Genomic DNA, 13,704 nt, shown 5'->3' on the forward strand with positions numbered 1-13,704 from the left:
GAAGAAGAAGAAGAAGAAGAAGAAGAAGAAGAAGAAGAAGAAGAAGATGATGATGATGATGATGATTATGATGATGATGATGAAGAAGAAGGAGAAGTAATCCTTTGTAACATAGGCATACATAAGCAAACCCAATTCCCTCATTGATGACCTTCAAAATGCATGTCTCCTTCTTTCTCTTAAATCTATCACCTCTCTGTCTGGAAGTAAAGAGTGTGTCTCATCCTTGGACCTATACAATCATGAATGGTCTTTGTACTGATCAAAGTTTTATTATTTTCACAAATTGTATCTTTATTGTATAACTTGTTCTCTTGATTTTGCTCATTTCAGTCTTTAACTCTTTATAAAAATCTTCAGGGGGAGGAGTCAAGATGGCAGCTTAGAAGGAGGAAAACCCCCTGAGCTTCCCCCACAATCACCTCAAATACCTATAAAAAATGACTCTAAACAAACTTTAGGGCTACAGAAACCACAAAGTGACAGAGAGAAACAAATCTTCCACTGAAGGAAGCCCAGAAGCCTGGCTGGAAAGGTACATTGCACCACACTGGGAGTAGAGCCCAGGCCTGTGTGAATCCCCAATTTTAGCCCCAGGGCAGCCCCCAACAAGCTGTGGCTGGAGGGATTTTGGGAGAGTGGATCACCAGCAGCAGTGGCAGTTTCCAGAATTACCAACCATAAATGTCAAAGACAAAGTGAGAGGTCAGTGGACTTTGGGAACAGGGGGTCCAGGAGTGCTGTCCAGCTGCTGCCCTGGGAGAAGTGGCTGAAGCATGGTGGCTGTGCAGCCACTGCTTAATATCTGCTTCAGAGCTCCTGGTCTGCAGATTGTAGGGAGACCAAGCAAATAGTCTGAGGGGTAATCGCTCTTGCTTTAACCTCCTTGGATCTGGATTGTGGTCGAGGGTGGAAGTCCTGGTGTGGGTGACCAGTGTGCCAGAGCCAATGGAGGCTTCTGAGAGGGCAGCCAACTAAGAGCCCCAACAGTTGCAAAAACCCCACTGATTTTGGACAAAGCTCCCCTCTCTGGAAGCAGAGTTCTACTGTGGCAAAAAGCTCAAAAGTAAAGTAATTGAGTGGAAACATGAGCAAGCAAAGGAAGCAAAACAAGCACAGCAATCCAACTTCGGATTCCTTTTTTAGGGATAAAAAGGATCAAAGCATGGAACAGGAGGAAGACAACAAAGGCAGAACTCCTGCACCAAAAGCTTACAAGAAAAATATGAACTGGTTACAGGTCATAGAGGTGCTTAAAATGGATTTTGAAAACCAAATAAGAGAAGCAGAGAAAAAATTGGGAAGAGAAATCAGAATGATGCAAGAAAATAATGAAAAGACAGTCAACAATTTGACTGAAGAAAATAACACATTAAAAAATAGACTAACTCAAATGACAAAAAAGGCTCAAAAAGCCAATGAGGAGAAGAATTCCTTAAAAAGCTGAATTTCCCTGATGGAAAAAAGAATCTCAAAAGCTCAGTGAAAAGAATCATTCCTTCAGAATTATATCGGAGCAAGTGGAAGCTAGTGACTTTATGAGAAATCAAGATACTATTAAACAGATCCAAACAAATGAAAAAATAGAAGGCAATGTAAAATATCTCATTGGAAAAACCACTGACCTGGAAAATAGATACAGAAAAGATAATTTAAAAATTATTGGACTACCTGAAAGCCACGATCAAAAAAAAAAAGAACCTAGAAATCATCCTTAAAGAAATTCTCAAGGAAAATTGCCCTGATGTTTTAGAACCAGAGGGCAAAATAGAGGTTGAAAGAATCTGACGATCACCTTTTCAAAAAGATCCCCAAAAGAAAACTGCTAGGAATATTACAGCCAAGTTCCGGAATTCCCAGATCAAGGAGAAAATATTACAAGCAGCCAAGAAGAAACAATTTGAATATTGTGGAAATACAATCAGGATAACGCAGGATGTGGCAGGTTCTACACTGAGGGACTGAAGGGCTTGTAATATGATATTCTGGAGGTCAAAGGAGCTGGGATTAAAACCTAGAATCACCTACCCAGCAAAACTGAGTATCATGTTTCAGAGGAAAATATGGTCATTCAATGAAATAGAGGACTTTCAAGCATTCTTGATGAAAAAAATAGAGTTGAATAGAAAATTTGACATTTAGATACAAGAAGCAAGAGAAGCATTAGAAGGTAAACGGAGAAAAGAATTCATAAGGAACTTATCAGTGTTGAACTATTTACAGTCCTATATGGAAAAATGATCATTGTAACTCATGAAACCTTTCTCAGTATGAGAATAGTTGAAGGGAATATTAATGTGTGTGTGTGTGTATATATATGTATATGTGTGTGTATGTGTGTGTGTTTGTGTTTCTGTTTGTATATACATACATAGATATGTATATATATATATATAGGAGGGTATATGGGCTTATGAATACATATGCGAGTGTGTGTATATATGTGTACAGGCATACATAGACAGAGGACACAGGACCAATTGAATAGGAATGGATGATACTTAAAAGGTGAAATTGAGAGGTGAGAGAGGAATATAATGTGAAGATATGGGGAGAGACAGAATGGGGTAAATTACCCCACATAGAAGAGGCAAGGGAAAAGTAATACAATGGAAGGGAAAAACAGGAAGGCAAAGGTGAATGGGTCAACCTTATTCGTGCTGAATTTGGCTTAAGGAGGGAGTATCTAAATAGGGTATCTCACCCTACAGGAGAGTAGGGGGGAAAGGGATGAGAAGGCGGATGATGGAGGCGAGGGCAAGTTGGTGGGGGGAGGGAAGTTGGAAGCACACACTTTTGAAAAGGGACAGGGTCAAAGTAGAGAATAGAACAAGATGGGGGAGGGATAGAATGGAGGGAAATATAGTCAATCTTTCTCAACATATCCACTAAAGAAATATTTTGTGTAACTACACATGTACAACCTATATTGAATAGCTTATTTTCCCAGTAAAGGTGGATGACAAGGGAGGAAGGGAAAGAATCTGGAATTAAAAGTTTTAAAATCAAATGTTTAAAAAATGGCTTCAAAATTGTTCTTATAATAACATTGAAGTTATATTATGAATTGTTCTCCTAGTTCTGCTCTCTTCCTTCAGGATCAGTTCATAGAAGTCTTTCTAAATATTTTTGAAATCACCTATTACTTCACACCACAATAGTATTCCATTACATTCATAGATCACAATTTAATCATCCATTCCTCAGTTGACAGGCATCTCCTTAGTTGGCAGGGCTTTATGTCAGCATAAAAAGATCTATTATAAATATTTTTTGTACATATAGAGCTCTTTCCTGTTATTTTTATTTCTTTGGGGTATAGGCCGATCATTTGTATAACAGGGTCAAAAGACATATACTATTTAGTAATATTTTTGCGTGTAAACTCCCAAATTGGTTTGTAGAATAGTTTACTCCATCTACTGTACATCAATATGCCCTTTTCCTTGGCCATCTCCATCTTTGTCTTCTTTTTTTTGGTGTCTTTGCCATTGGTTATGTGGTGCAGCTTGATCACATGCACCACACATCTCTCCACTGCCCTTCAGATGATGTTGGTTTTAATTCTTCAGATACTGGTTCTAGTCTGGCACTGCCATGATGTAATAACAATAGAAAGCTGATTGGGCCTTGGTTTTCAGAAAAAGATGGAGCTTGGGGGTACATAAAAGTTCTTGACAATTCCCTCAAGGCAACCCAGCCCTATCTCCTTCAGTTCAGCTCTGGGTCCAATTCTTACATTGTCCACTGATCCTGTCTGATTGAGAGGCATATATTGCTTAATAGGATGAGTCCTGTATGTGCAGCAGGAGGTGCCTGAATTTTGAATGTTTGTTCAATTTAATTGAATATTGCTTTGTTTTGCTTTCATGTTGAACAGGGTTTGTAGGGAACACACAGAAATCCAGATGGGACATCTGGCCAGAAGAAACAATGTACAACATTATTCTGAGTCCAGAAGAAGGCATTTAGTCCAATTGATGTCACTGTGACCTGGTGATTTCAGTCAGTGCCTCTTGAAAGACACTTGATTTTTTTTATTGGTATTCTGATTTTTGTTTGAAAAACTTACCGAAGTCTTGGGCAATCATGTTCAAGAAACTTGATTTTGTGGTTGGGCCCCAGTGGCTGAATCACCAAGTTCATGGTAAAGCTTTAGACTCAGAATCAGGAAGACTGGAGCTTGAGTCCTGATATACACTGCCTGTGTGACCCTGGATATATCTCTTCTTTCTCTGGGTTAGGGCAACTCCCTAGCATTTTCCTGCTATATCATAGACAGTATGGGATTGATGATGGTTCTCAAATCTGTTTATCTAACCCTAATCTCTCTGCTTACCTCCAGTCTCACATCTCCAATCACCTTTCAGGCATCTTGAGCTGGATATCTTATAGTGTGTCTATATCTATGTCAGGGTGTCCAAAACTGAGCTCATTATTTTTCTCCTGAAACTCTCTCCCCTTCCAAACTTCCATATTTCTCTTGATGGTACCACTATCTTCCCAGTCCCCCATGTTCACAACCTGAGTTTCATCCTCTACACCTTACTATCTCTCATCCCCATATCCAATATCATTCCAAAGCCTGCTGATTTCACCTTTGTAATATTTCTCAATATTATCAAATTGTCAAAGCCTTCTCCCCTCTGACATAGTCACTATCCTGGGACGTGACTTCATCACCTCATGTCTGGACCATTGCAGGAACTGCTGCCTCAAATATCTCCCCACTCCAGTCGATCTTCTTAAAGACTAAATACAAATGGGTCACTTGTCTACTCAATAAAATCAAGTGATTCCCTATCGCCTACAGGATCAGGTAAAAAATCCTGACACTGGTCACTTTACTGTTCCTCACATAAGATGAACAAACCATCCCCTCTCTTGGCTCTGGAAATTTTCTCTGTCTGCCTTCATGCCAGGGATACTCTCCCTTCTCCTCTCTCCATCCTGGCCTCTCTAATTCTTTAAAATCATAGCCAAAATCCTACCTTCCACAGGAAGTCTTTCCCAAGGCCTCTCAATTCTGGTGCCTTCATCTCTTAATTATTTCCTATTCATCCTGTATATAGCTTGTTTGTATATATCCATTTCCTTGTCCTTAGATTATAAGCTTTCTGAGGGTAGGGATTGTCTGTTGCCTTTTTTTGTATCCCTAGCACAGTGCTTGGTGTAGAGAAGGAGTTTAATAAATACTTATTGACTCATGGACTTGGATTACCATGGGCTTTCCCTCTAATTTCTGACCAGAACATTTATTTTCTAAGGGAATTACTTTTGGGGTGGGGTGGCTGGGTCTCATTAAGGGGCCTTCAACTTCACTCCATTTTCACCTGTATTTGCAAACATTCCAGAGACCTGGGCTCACACATCACCAAGAAGACAGTGCCTAATGACAAGCTCTAACTCCAGAATCATGGCCATTGGCTGCCCTCTCGATATTCCCTGCCAAAGCCCTTGGCCCAGGAAGGAGCTTCTGCCATGAATTAGTAAGAGTCAACAACTGTAGGCTGCCTACTCAAACACCTTTTGAATGGGTCTCTTTAGCCACAGAGAAAGTGAAGAAATCTTTCTACCTGTCTGTATTCACATCTTTTCATGAAAAAAAAATCATAGACCCATGGAATGTCATAATTGGAAGGACCCTCAGAAGATCTAGCTCTGACTTGAGTGAAAATTCATGTGCTATCCCAAGAAAGTGGCCTTCTAGCCTTATCCAAAATAGATTCAATCATAGAGAACTCATTTCTCAATGGACAGTCCATTAGACTTCCTGGTCAGCTCAAATTTTCAGGAAGTATTTCCTGCTCTGAAGCCTTAACTGATATCCTTCTAATTCAACCCATTGCTCTTCATTATGCTTTCTGGGTTCAAGAGAAATAGGTTTACTTAGTCTTCCAAGTGACAATCCTCCTAGCCCAAGCTTCAAAGGAAGAGGATCTCTATTCACATCCAAGCTCTGCTCCTAACTAGGGGACCTTAGATAGTTACCTGAAATCCCTGGGACTCAATTTATTGACCTGTTAAAATGAATCCTAGATAGTCTCTGAGTTTCCTTTCAATTCTAAATATATGATACTATCATTCTCCTAGAATTTTCTATATCCTGAGTAAATGTCCTAGCTCTTTAAATTAATATTTATTTTAGCTAATTAATAAGTATTTGTTTGGATTCCTTCATCAAACTGGAAATAGAATAAAAACACAGAATCAGATTTGGAAGAGTCTCATAGGTCACATAGACTCATCACTATACTAGGAACTCCATGGGTTTCTGTGCTCCGATGTTTTGTGTAAATGGTCATGTAGCCCTTGTTTGAATAGTGGAGAATCACTACTTCCCAAGGCAATTCACTGAATATTTGGACAGCTCTTCATGTCAGAGAGTTCTTCAGTATAACAAACCAAAACATGCCTCTCTGCAACTTCTGTCCATTATTTATTATTCTACCTTCTGAGACTAAGCAAGGCAGCTCTAATCCATCTTGCACATGACAGCCTTCTAAATACTTGAAAACAACTATTACCCATTCCCAAATCCACCTCCCACCAAGACTTTAATTCTCCTGGTTAAAAATCCCCAGATCCTTCCCCTGATCCTCCTATGATATCATCATTAATCCCTTTCCTCTCATTGTTGTTCTCTGGATATGCTCCAGTTTGTCAGTGTCCTTCTTCAAATGTGGTTCCTAGAGCAGAATGTTCCACCAGGGCAGGGTACAGAGGGTCCAGCATTCCAGCCACAAGACCTGTTCATGTAGCTTGAGATCACCATCCAATTTCAGGTCAACATGGCAAGCTCTTGGCTCCCATTGGTCACAGAAAATACAAAAACTTTAAGATCTTTTCCTTAAAGGCTGTTGGCTAGCAAGTCTTCTCCATTCTTGTTTATTGATTTTTTGAACCCAAGTAGGATTTTGCATTGATATTTATTAAATGTCATTCTTGTTAGATTTAGCTCAATGTTACAATCTGCCAAAACCTCTTTATATACCAGTTTTGTTGTCTGGGTTGGTGATTGCTCCCTGCTTCATGTCATCTGACAAACTTAAAAAGGCTTATTTCCAGCTTGTCAACATCTTCCCTAAAATGTGGTTGCCAGGATTGAACTTGTAGATCCAGATGTGGTCCAACCAGGATAGACTGTAACAGAACTACCACGTCGCTTGTTGTGAGCACTGTATGCTATTATGGAGAACTAGGATGGCATTAGCTCTTTTGAATGCCATGTTAAGGAAAATGATTCACAGTGCAGAAATACAATCTGGTATTGAAATAGACACATATTCTAGCAATGACTGGAAACCATTGGAACTGGTCTGGCATGATTTGCTCATTGCAAAGTAGCATTGTTTATTTTTCTAACATCATATTTATATGAAGAGTTTTACTAAACCTAAGGCACTTCAAAAGGGAAACTGCTGATATCACTCTTATCATCTCCTGGTGGTCAAACATTCACTAATGACTTCTTGGGATCTAATGAATAGAAAGCTGCAGTCCAGATATTGCCTGAAACACTCTGTGTGTCTTTAAGTCATTAACTTCTTTTGGCCTCATTTTCTAATCTATTTTTTGTTGCTTTTTTGGAGGCGGGAAGGTAAGGCAACTGGGGTTAAGTGACTTGCCCAAGGTCACACAGCTAGTTCTGTGTTGCGTCTGAGGTCAGATTTGAATTCAGGTCCTGCTGACTCCAGGGCCAGTGCTCTATTAACTGTGCCACTTAGCCACCCCATTTTCCCATCTATTAAAGGGGCATGATGAGTATCTCTATCTGAAAGGATTGCTGTGAGGTTCAAATAAGATAATACAAGGAAAGCATTTCACAAACCTTAAAGTATTATACAATTAGGAAGGCTAAGACTTCAATCATCTTTAATATCTTTATCCAAACCTATGATTTCATGAAAATAGAGATTTCTCAAGTGAGGAAAGTCATTCCTCCAAAGCACATGGGCATTTTTCCTGCAAGCTCTTGCCTTGGAGAGTTGTTTGGGACACTGAGAAGAAAACTGACTTGGCCAGAGTTGGAGTCAGCAGAGGAATCCAGGCTGACCTGACCCGGAAGCCAGTTCTGTGACCTCAATGATAGGATGTCTCTTACCCTCTTCCTCCTCCTCCTCATTCTCATAATTTAAATGCTCTCTCCAGTTAGGATGGAGTGCTGGACCTGGAGATAAGAAGCCATGACTTCAAATCCTGCCTCAGAACTGTGTGACCTTGGGCAAATCACATAAATTTGTCTACCTCAATTTACTTATCTATAAATGAGAATAATAAAAATCAGGGTTGTTGTGAGGATAAAAAAGGTAAGAGTTTAAAATGATTTATAAATCTTAAATCAATATATGAATGCTACTTATTACTGCCATTATCATCATTATCATTTTCTATCCATAACCAAGACAGTAATGCTTCCTCTTTTCCTCTCTGTCCATCTTCTGGAGAGTCACAATGTTTGATCTAGGTCAAGGACTTATCTTGTTCTCTTGCCAGTTTCAATAGCCTTCTGATTAACTGGATGTTTGAGTGATACCTCATAGTGCCCTCATGTATAGACACATTGTAATGCCAAGCAAAGGCAACTTCCCAAGGTTCAAAATACCAGCATAGGTGCTCTCCATTTTATTCAGTGACAAATTAAGAACAGACAGAATCAACATATAGCATAATTCAAAATACAGCATTTACCAAGTGTGATTTAATCAAGTACTACCCCACCCTTGGACATTACATTCATTTAATCAATCACAAAGTCCCTCTTCTAAATACTACTCCACCCCTAAGCTGTATATTCATTTAATACATCACAAAGCCCCTGTTCTCAAATGGAGATTAGTTTCCAATCATAAGTAAAGTACATTCATTTGTTCAATCACAGAGCACTGAAAAGGTCAAAAGTTCCCCACCCCTGGATCACAATTGAATCTACCCCAAAGTTACAACAAGCTTAAGCACAACACTTAATACCCAAATGGAGGTCTTTTCTTCATCTTGACATGAGGCAAGTTCTAAGCAATCTTTCTTCCTGGGGAGACAAAGCTTAGCAAGGCCACAAGATACATTGCCAGTCTCTTCATTAATTCATTCTCTGTCTGCAGAACAGTCCTAGGACCCCTGAAAACATTAGCAAAACCCTCTTCCAGGATTTCTGTAAACATACAACAAGAAAATCCTTCTTCAGGACTTCTAAACCAACAGCAAGGTTCCAAGAATTCTGCAACAACAGCACTGTCCTTCACCAGTGGACAGAATTCACTCTCTGTCTGCAGAACACTCTCAGGAGCTCTGAACCAACACCAAGGTTCTGAGACCTCTGCAACAACAGGAATGTTCTTCACCAGTGGACAGAATTCACTCTCTGTCTGCAGAACAGTCTCAGGAGCTCTGAACCAACAGCAAGGTTCCGAGACCTCTGCAACAATAGCACTGTCCTTCACCAGTGGACAAATCTGGCAAAACAACATCAAAACACACAAAGTACCAGCATAACAGTCATGTCCCCTCAGTCCTTGGCAGCTCTGGGAGGCAGCTCTCAAAAGTACTGGGCAATTCAAAGTGGCCCTCAACAATCCTCTTAGTCTCTCTCTGCCTCCAAGGTGCTGCTTCCAAAAAGTTCTTCTGCCTCTCTTTTCTTGTGTCTCTCTAAATTTATGTCACCAGCTCCTCCCAGTTCAGCCCTCTCTTTTCACATCAACAAGTGCATCCCACAAGTGGGATTCACAAGCTCTGGTTATTAACACAATCAAACCAAAAACCAAGCCAATACAGGGGGATCTTTAAATTCCATTACTATTACACACATCCACCTAGAAAGAAAAAAATCAGCAAGGTGAATCCTTACTACACTCCATCCCCACCTTACCAAGAAAGAACCTGAAGGTAAAGAGGTGACATAATTGGGCCAAGGTCATGAAGTTACTTGTGGCAGAGCCATTGTAATTCATTATCTTTCTGTAGAGTATATTAAAGGATCTCCAAGCACTACCAGTACTGAGGTTTGCATCTTTAGTTAATGAGGAGAACCAATGACTCATGTCAGCCATGGAAGGCACAATGAAGTGAGCCCTTTGTTCTAGAGTCAGAGACTCCATCTTCAAATTCCCCTGCTTCTTCTTGCTACCTCTGCTCCCTTGAGTAAGTAATTTAAGTTTTCTGAGCCTCCTGTGTGAAATGAGGGAATTGAGATTATTGCTTTCTGCAGTGATGAAGAATGTGTATCTCTAGCCCTCTTGCCACTACCCCCTACTATCCCCACCCACACAAGTGTCTCTATGTATACCAAAGAACTAGGAAGAAAAAGAGAGGAAGGACCTTACCTTCTTCTATTGTTACATTCCCTCTGAAGAAATATTTCCCATGTCCTCTAGAGAGAGCCACACCTAAACTGTGCAGAGAAACAGAGCAGACCTTGAGATCAGGCTGGCTGGAAGAGGCTGGAATGTTAGCATTTTTCTTTTCCATTTTCACACTCTCGTTTCATGTTCTCTAAACAATTTACAGAAGAGTTTACTCAGAAAAAGAAAAGAAAAGCGTTCTTGATTAGGACGTGGGATTCTTGGGTTCAATCAGTGTTTCTTGAAAGCCAATTCTTAGGGGATATGGCAGCAACAATTGGCTGTGTTTGTGTGTGTGTGTGTGTGTGTGTGTGTGTGTGTGTGTGTGTGTGTTTCAAAGAGGTGTGGTCAACAGCTCAAACTTCCAGAAAAGAAGAAGACACATGTACCCTTTGCTGGTCTCCAACCCCTGTGTGTTCTACCAAGGTGCTTCTGATCTTTGTTTCAATCTCATGTACCCAATGTTTCTAGTAAATAATGAGCTGTATTATACCAATAGAGACTAGGTTGGGGGTGACTGATGCCTTTTCAAGGGCAAAAACCCAAACTTCCAGTGCTATCAGGAACTGATCAAGAACCTCATTGACCTTATCATTCCTTTGTGACAATTTTTTTTAACATCTCTCCTATTCTCATTTTGTTTAATAGTTATTCTCTTTTGGTTTTATCTAAAATAAGATTATTATTTTAATAACTTGCTTACTTAAAGGATCTCCTCACATTTTCATCAGGCCCAGAAGTCAGATGCTGCCTATGACCTCTCCGAGTTCCAAATAGAACATACTAATGATCATTCAGAATGTCCCTCATATTAAATAGAATAAATTGTATTTCTTAGAGAAGCCTATCATTAATCAACATTTTCTGTTCCTTACACACCAACACATTAAAGTTCAGAATCATTAAATAGCTTAACTGGTCACATTTTTAGAAAAGGATACAGATCATTAGTTTATCAGAAGATAAAAATATGGGGGAAAATATTTCAGTTGCCAAAAAACTATTAGAAGCATGATACTGTGCAATAAAAAAATGTCATTTTTCAGTATTATTGCTAATGGAAACATAAGGATTTTGAGTTAGTTGAGGAAAGAAAGGACAGTTCCAAAAATGAAAACAAAAGAATTATAGAGACCTAGGGAGATTATGTTCATAGCCACTGTGCTTAAGTTAAGGAAATAAGAAGACAAAAGGTGACTCATTAGGTATGTAGAAGTTAAATGATGAAGACCCCCAGGGACCCTTTGGACACTTACAATGCCTCTCCTCCCTTGTGTCCCCAGCCCCGGTATTCAACGGAAATCACCAAAACCATGTGCTCAGGAATGGGATGTAAAGCCATGGCCAAAACAGTCAGTTGCCCTGGGATTTTGAGGACCATCTTTCCAATTCTGGAAAAAACCTAGGAGCATCATGGGAAAGCCCCCTCCTTGGCTCTGTTCAGCCTTTTGACAGGCTACTTTATCATCTGTGGGTGATGAATTCGGTGGATGTCAGCAGCTTTTGTACAAACACAACTGATGGGGCTGATGAAATGGCCAGGTATCATGGTAGGCTCTACCTGAAAGGCGTGCCCTTGATGTCAGTGTAATAGTAGTCATTTGTCATCACCAAAACCCGCTTCTAGATGAAAGGAGAACAAAGTCATAGAGAAAAGAAAAGAGTGTTAGTCATCCAAGTGCATTTTCCATAAAATAAAAACATTAAATAAATGGACACACTATGTATAAAGGTCATGGTACTTTAGGAATCTTTTTGGAGATAAATACGGACAAGAGAAAAATGACCCCAATGAGACATATTTATTCCAGATATCAGCTTCAAAGTTCTTTTTGCCCAGTGGTTGGCTTTAAATGATGCTGGAAGAATGTTTTAGAAAGTGTACCCCTTTGTCCACTGTCTTCTTGACCTCCATGGAAAATTTCCCCGTCTTCCGATTCACCATGGCATTTCTGAGCTAAAAGAAGGGAATAGATTTGCATTATTACTTCTCTTAGTTGTCACAGAATCCATTCTCCTCATTGTCTGCCCCACTTTTGATAAAGGGGCCAAACTGGGAGTCACAAAAAGTACAAAAATAAGAGGCCTTCAATTTGTTACAATGAAATCTTGGGAATTCTGGGTTGGTGGTGAGTCTGCTATGCTCAGAATTGGGATCTCACAAAAATCAATACTCCACTCTTCCCCCAACACAAGGAAGTTTTACAATCAATAAGTGACTTCCACATACAAGTTGTGGAACCTTCCAGTAAGGCCCTGACCATGTTGATGAGTTCCTGATGGGACCATGATAAGTAAAACTTAAGTTTTAAAATATAAAGTTCATAAAACATGAGTTCATAAGTCAAACTGCAGTCACTGGCTAAAATCACTCGTGGAGCTGGGGCATTTCCAGATGCCCTCAGCTGTTCATGCTGGTGTCCCTGAGTCTCAAGTCCAGCTACCACCATGTTACCTTGCGTTTACATGCTATGACATCCTCCCAACTCCCCAAGTAAAATGCTAGTTCTTTGAAAGCGGAGTACCTGGGTTAGAGTCAGAGAGACCAGAGTTTATATCTTGCCTCAGAGACACAGCATTGTCACCCTGGGCAAGTCACTTAGCTTGTCTTAGCCTGTTTTCTTACCTTTAAAATGGAGTTACTGATATCATCTACCACACAGGGCTGGTGTAAAGGCTCTGAAAGTCTTAAAGCACCAGAGACGTGCTGGTCATTGTATTTCTCAAACCATGATATGAGGTAAATGCCAAGCGATTCTTCACAATGGGTGAAGAAAAGAATAGCAATGGGGTGGGGGGAGGATGGTCTATTTTAAGGCTTTCTTTGCTACACCTGGATGGCTGGCTCACTAGCCCTTCTGTGCTCTCCTGCTCACATGCAGGAGCTGCCCACCCACCTCTCCTGGAGGGCCCCTCAATGGATGACTCCTTCTAACAACATGTGACCTTTCCAAGAATTCCAAGGAGGGCCATGGACAGGATGAAGGATGTGCAGACGGAGGCCCCAGCGGAAAACTCCTGTGCAGCACGCAGCAGGCCAGAGAAGCAAGCAGGGCCCTGGGGAGCCTGCCAGTAGCCCCCCACCACTTGGCCCTGTTTTCATTGGCTTTTTTTTTCCATTTGGAGGGTCTCAGGTTCACTCTGGCCTATTGAAGTGACTCACTAAGTCCAGTTTGTCAAGAACATAGTTAACATTCTATGTCTCTGGGAGAACAAGCAAAAGAACACTTTTCCCCACTGGAGAAGGCATGTGTAAAATGCAACATGGATTTTATTTTCTCTCTCTCTTCTCTCTGTCTCTGTCTCTCTCTGTCTCTGTCTCTTTCTCTGTCTCTCTCTGTGTCTCTCTGTGTCTCTCTCTGTCTCT

At 40.4% G+C, this 13,704-nt stretch overlaps 1 protein-coding gene across 1 annotated transcript in view; it reads right to left on the bottom strand.

Moving 5' to 3' along the window:
• Positions 1–13,704, bottom strand: part of CACNA2D3 (calcium voltage-gated channel auxiliary subunit alpha2delta 3) — a 1,089,703-nt gene that overhangs the window by 204,736 nt on the left and 871,263 nt on the right. The window contains exons 18-20 of the mRNA XM_069084367.1: positions 12,223–12,294; positions 11,899–11,960; positions 10,320–10,387 (exon numbers count right to left, since the gene is read on the bottom strand). Coding sequence (XP_068940468.1) covers positions 10,320–10,387; positions 11,899–11,960; positions 12,223–12,294 — 202 coding nt within the window. The remainder of the gene's footprint in view (positions 1–10,319; positions 10,388–11,898; positions 11,961–12,222; positions 12,295–13,704) is intronic.

The sequence above is a fragment of the Petaurus breviceps genome, unplaced genomic scaffold (assembly GCF_028583685.1).
Source record: "Petaurus breviceps papuanus isolate PSGF00001 unplaced genomic scaffold, PetGlider_PUasm1.0 174, whole genome shotgun sequence".
NCBI lineage: Eukaryota > Metazoa > Chordata > Mammalia > Diprotodontia > Petauridae > Petaurus > Petaurus breviceps.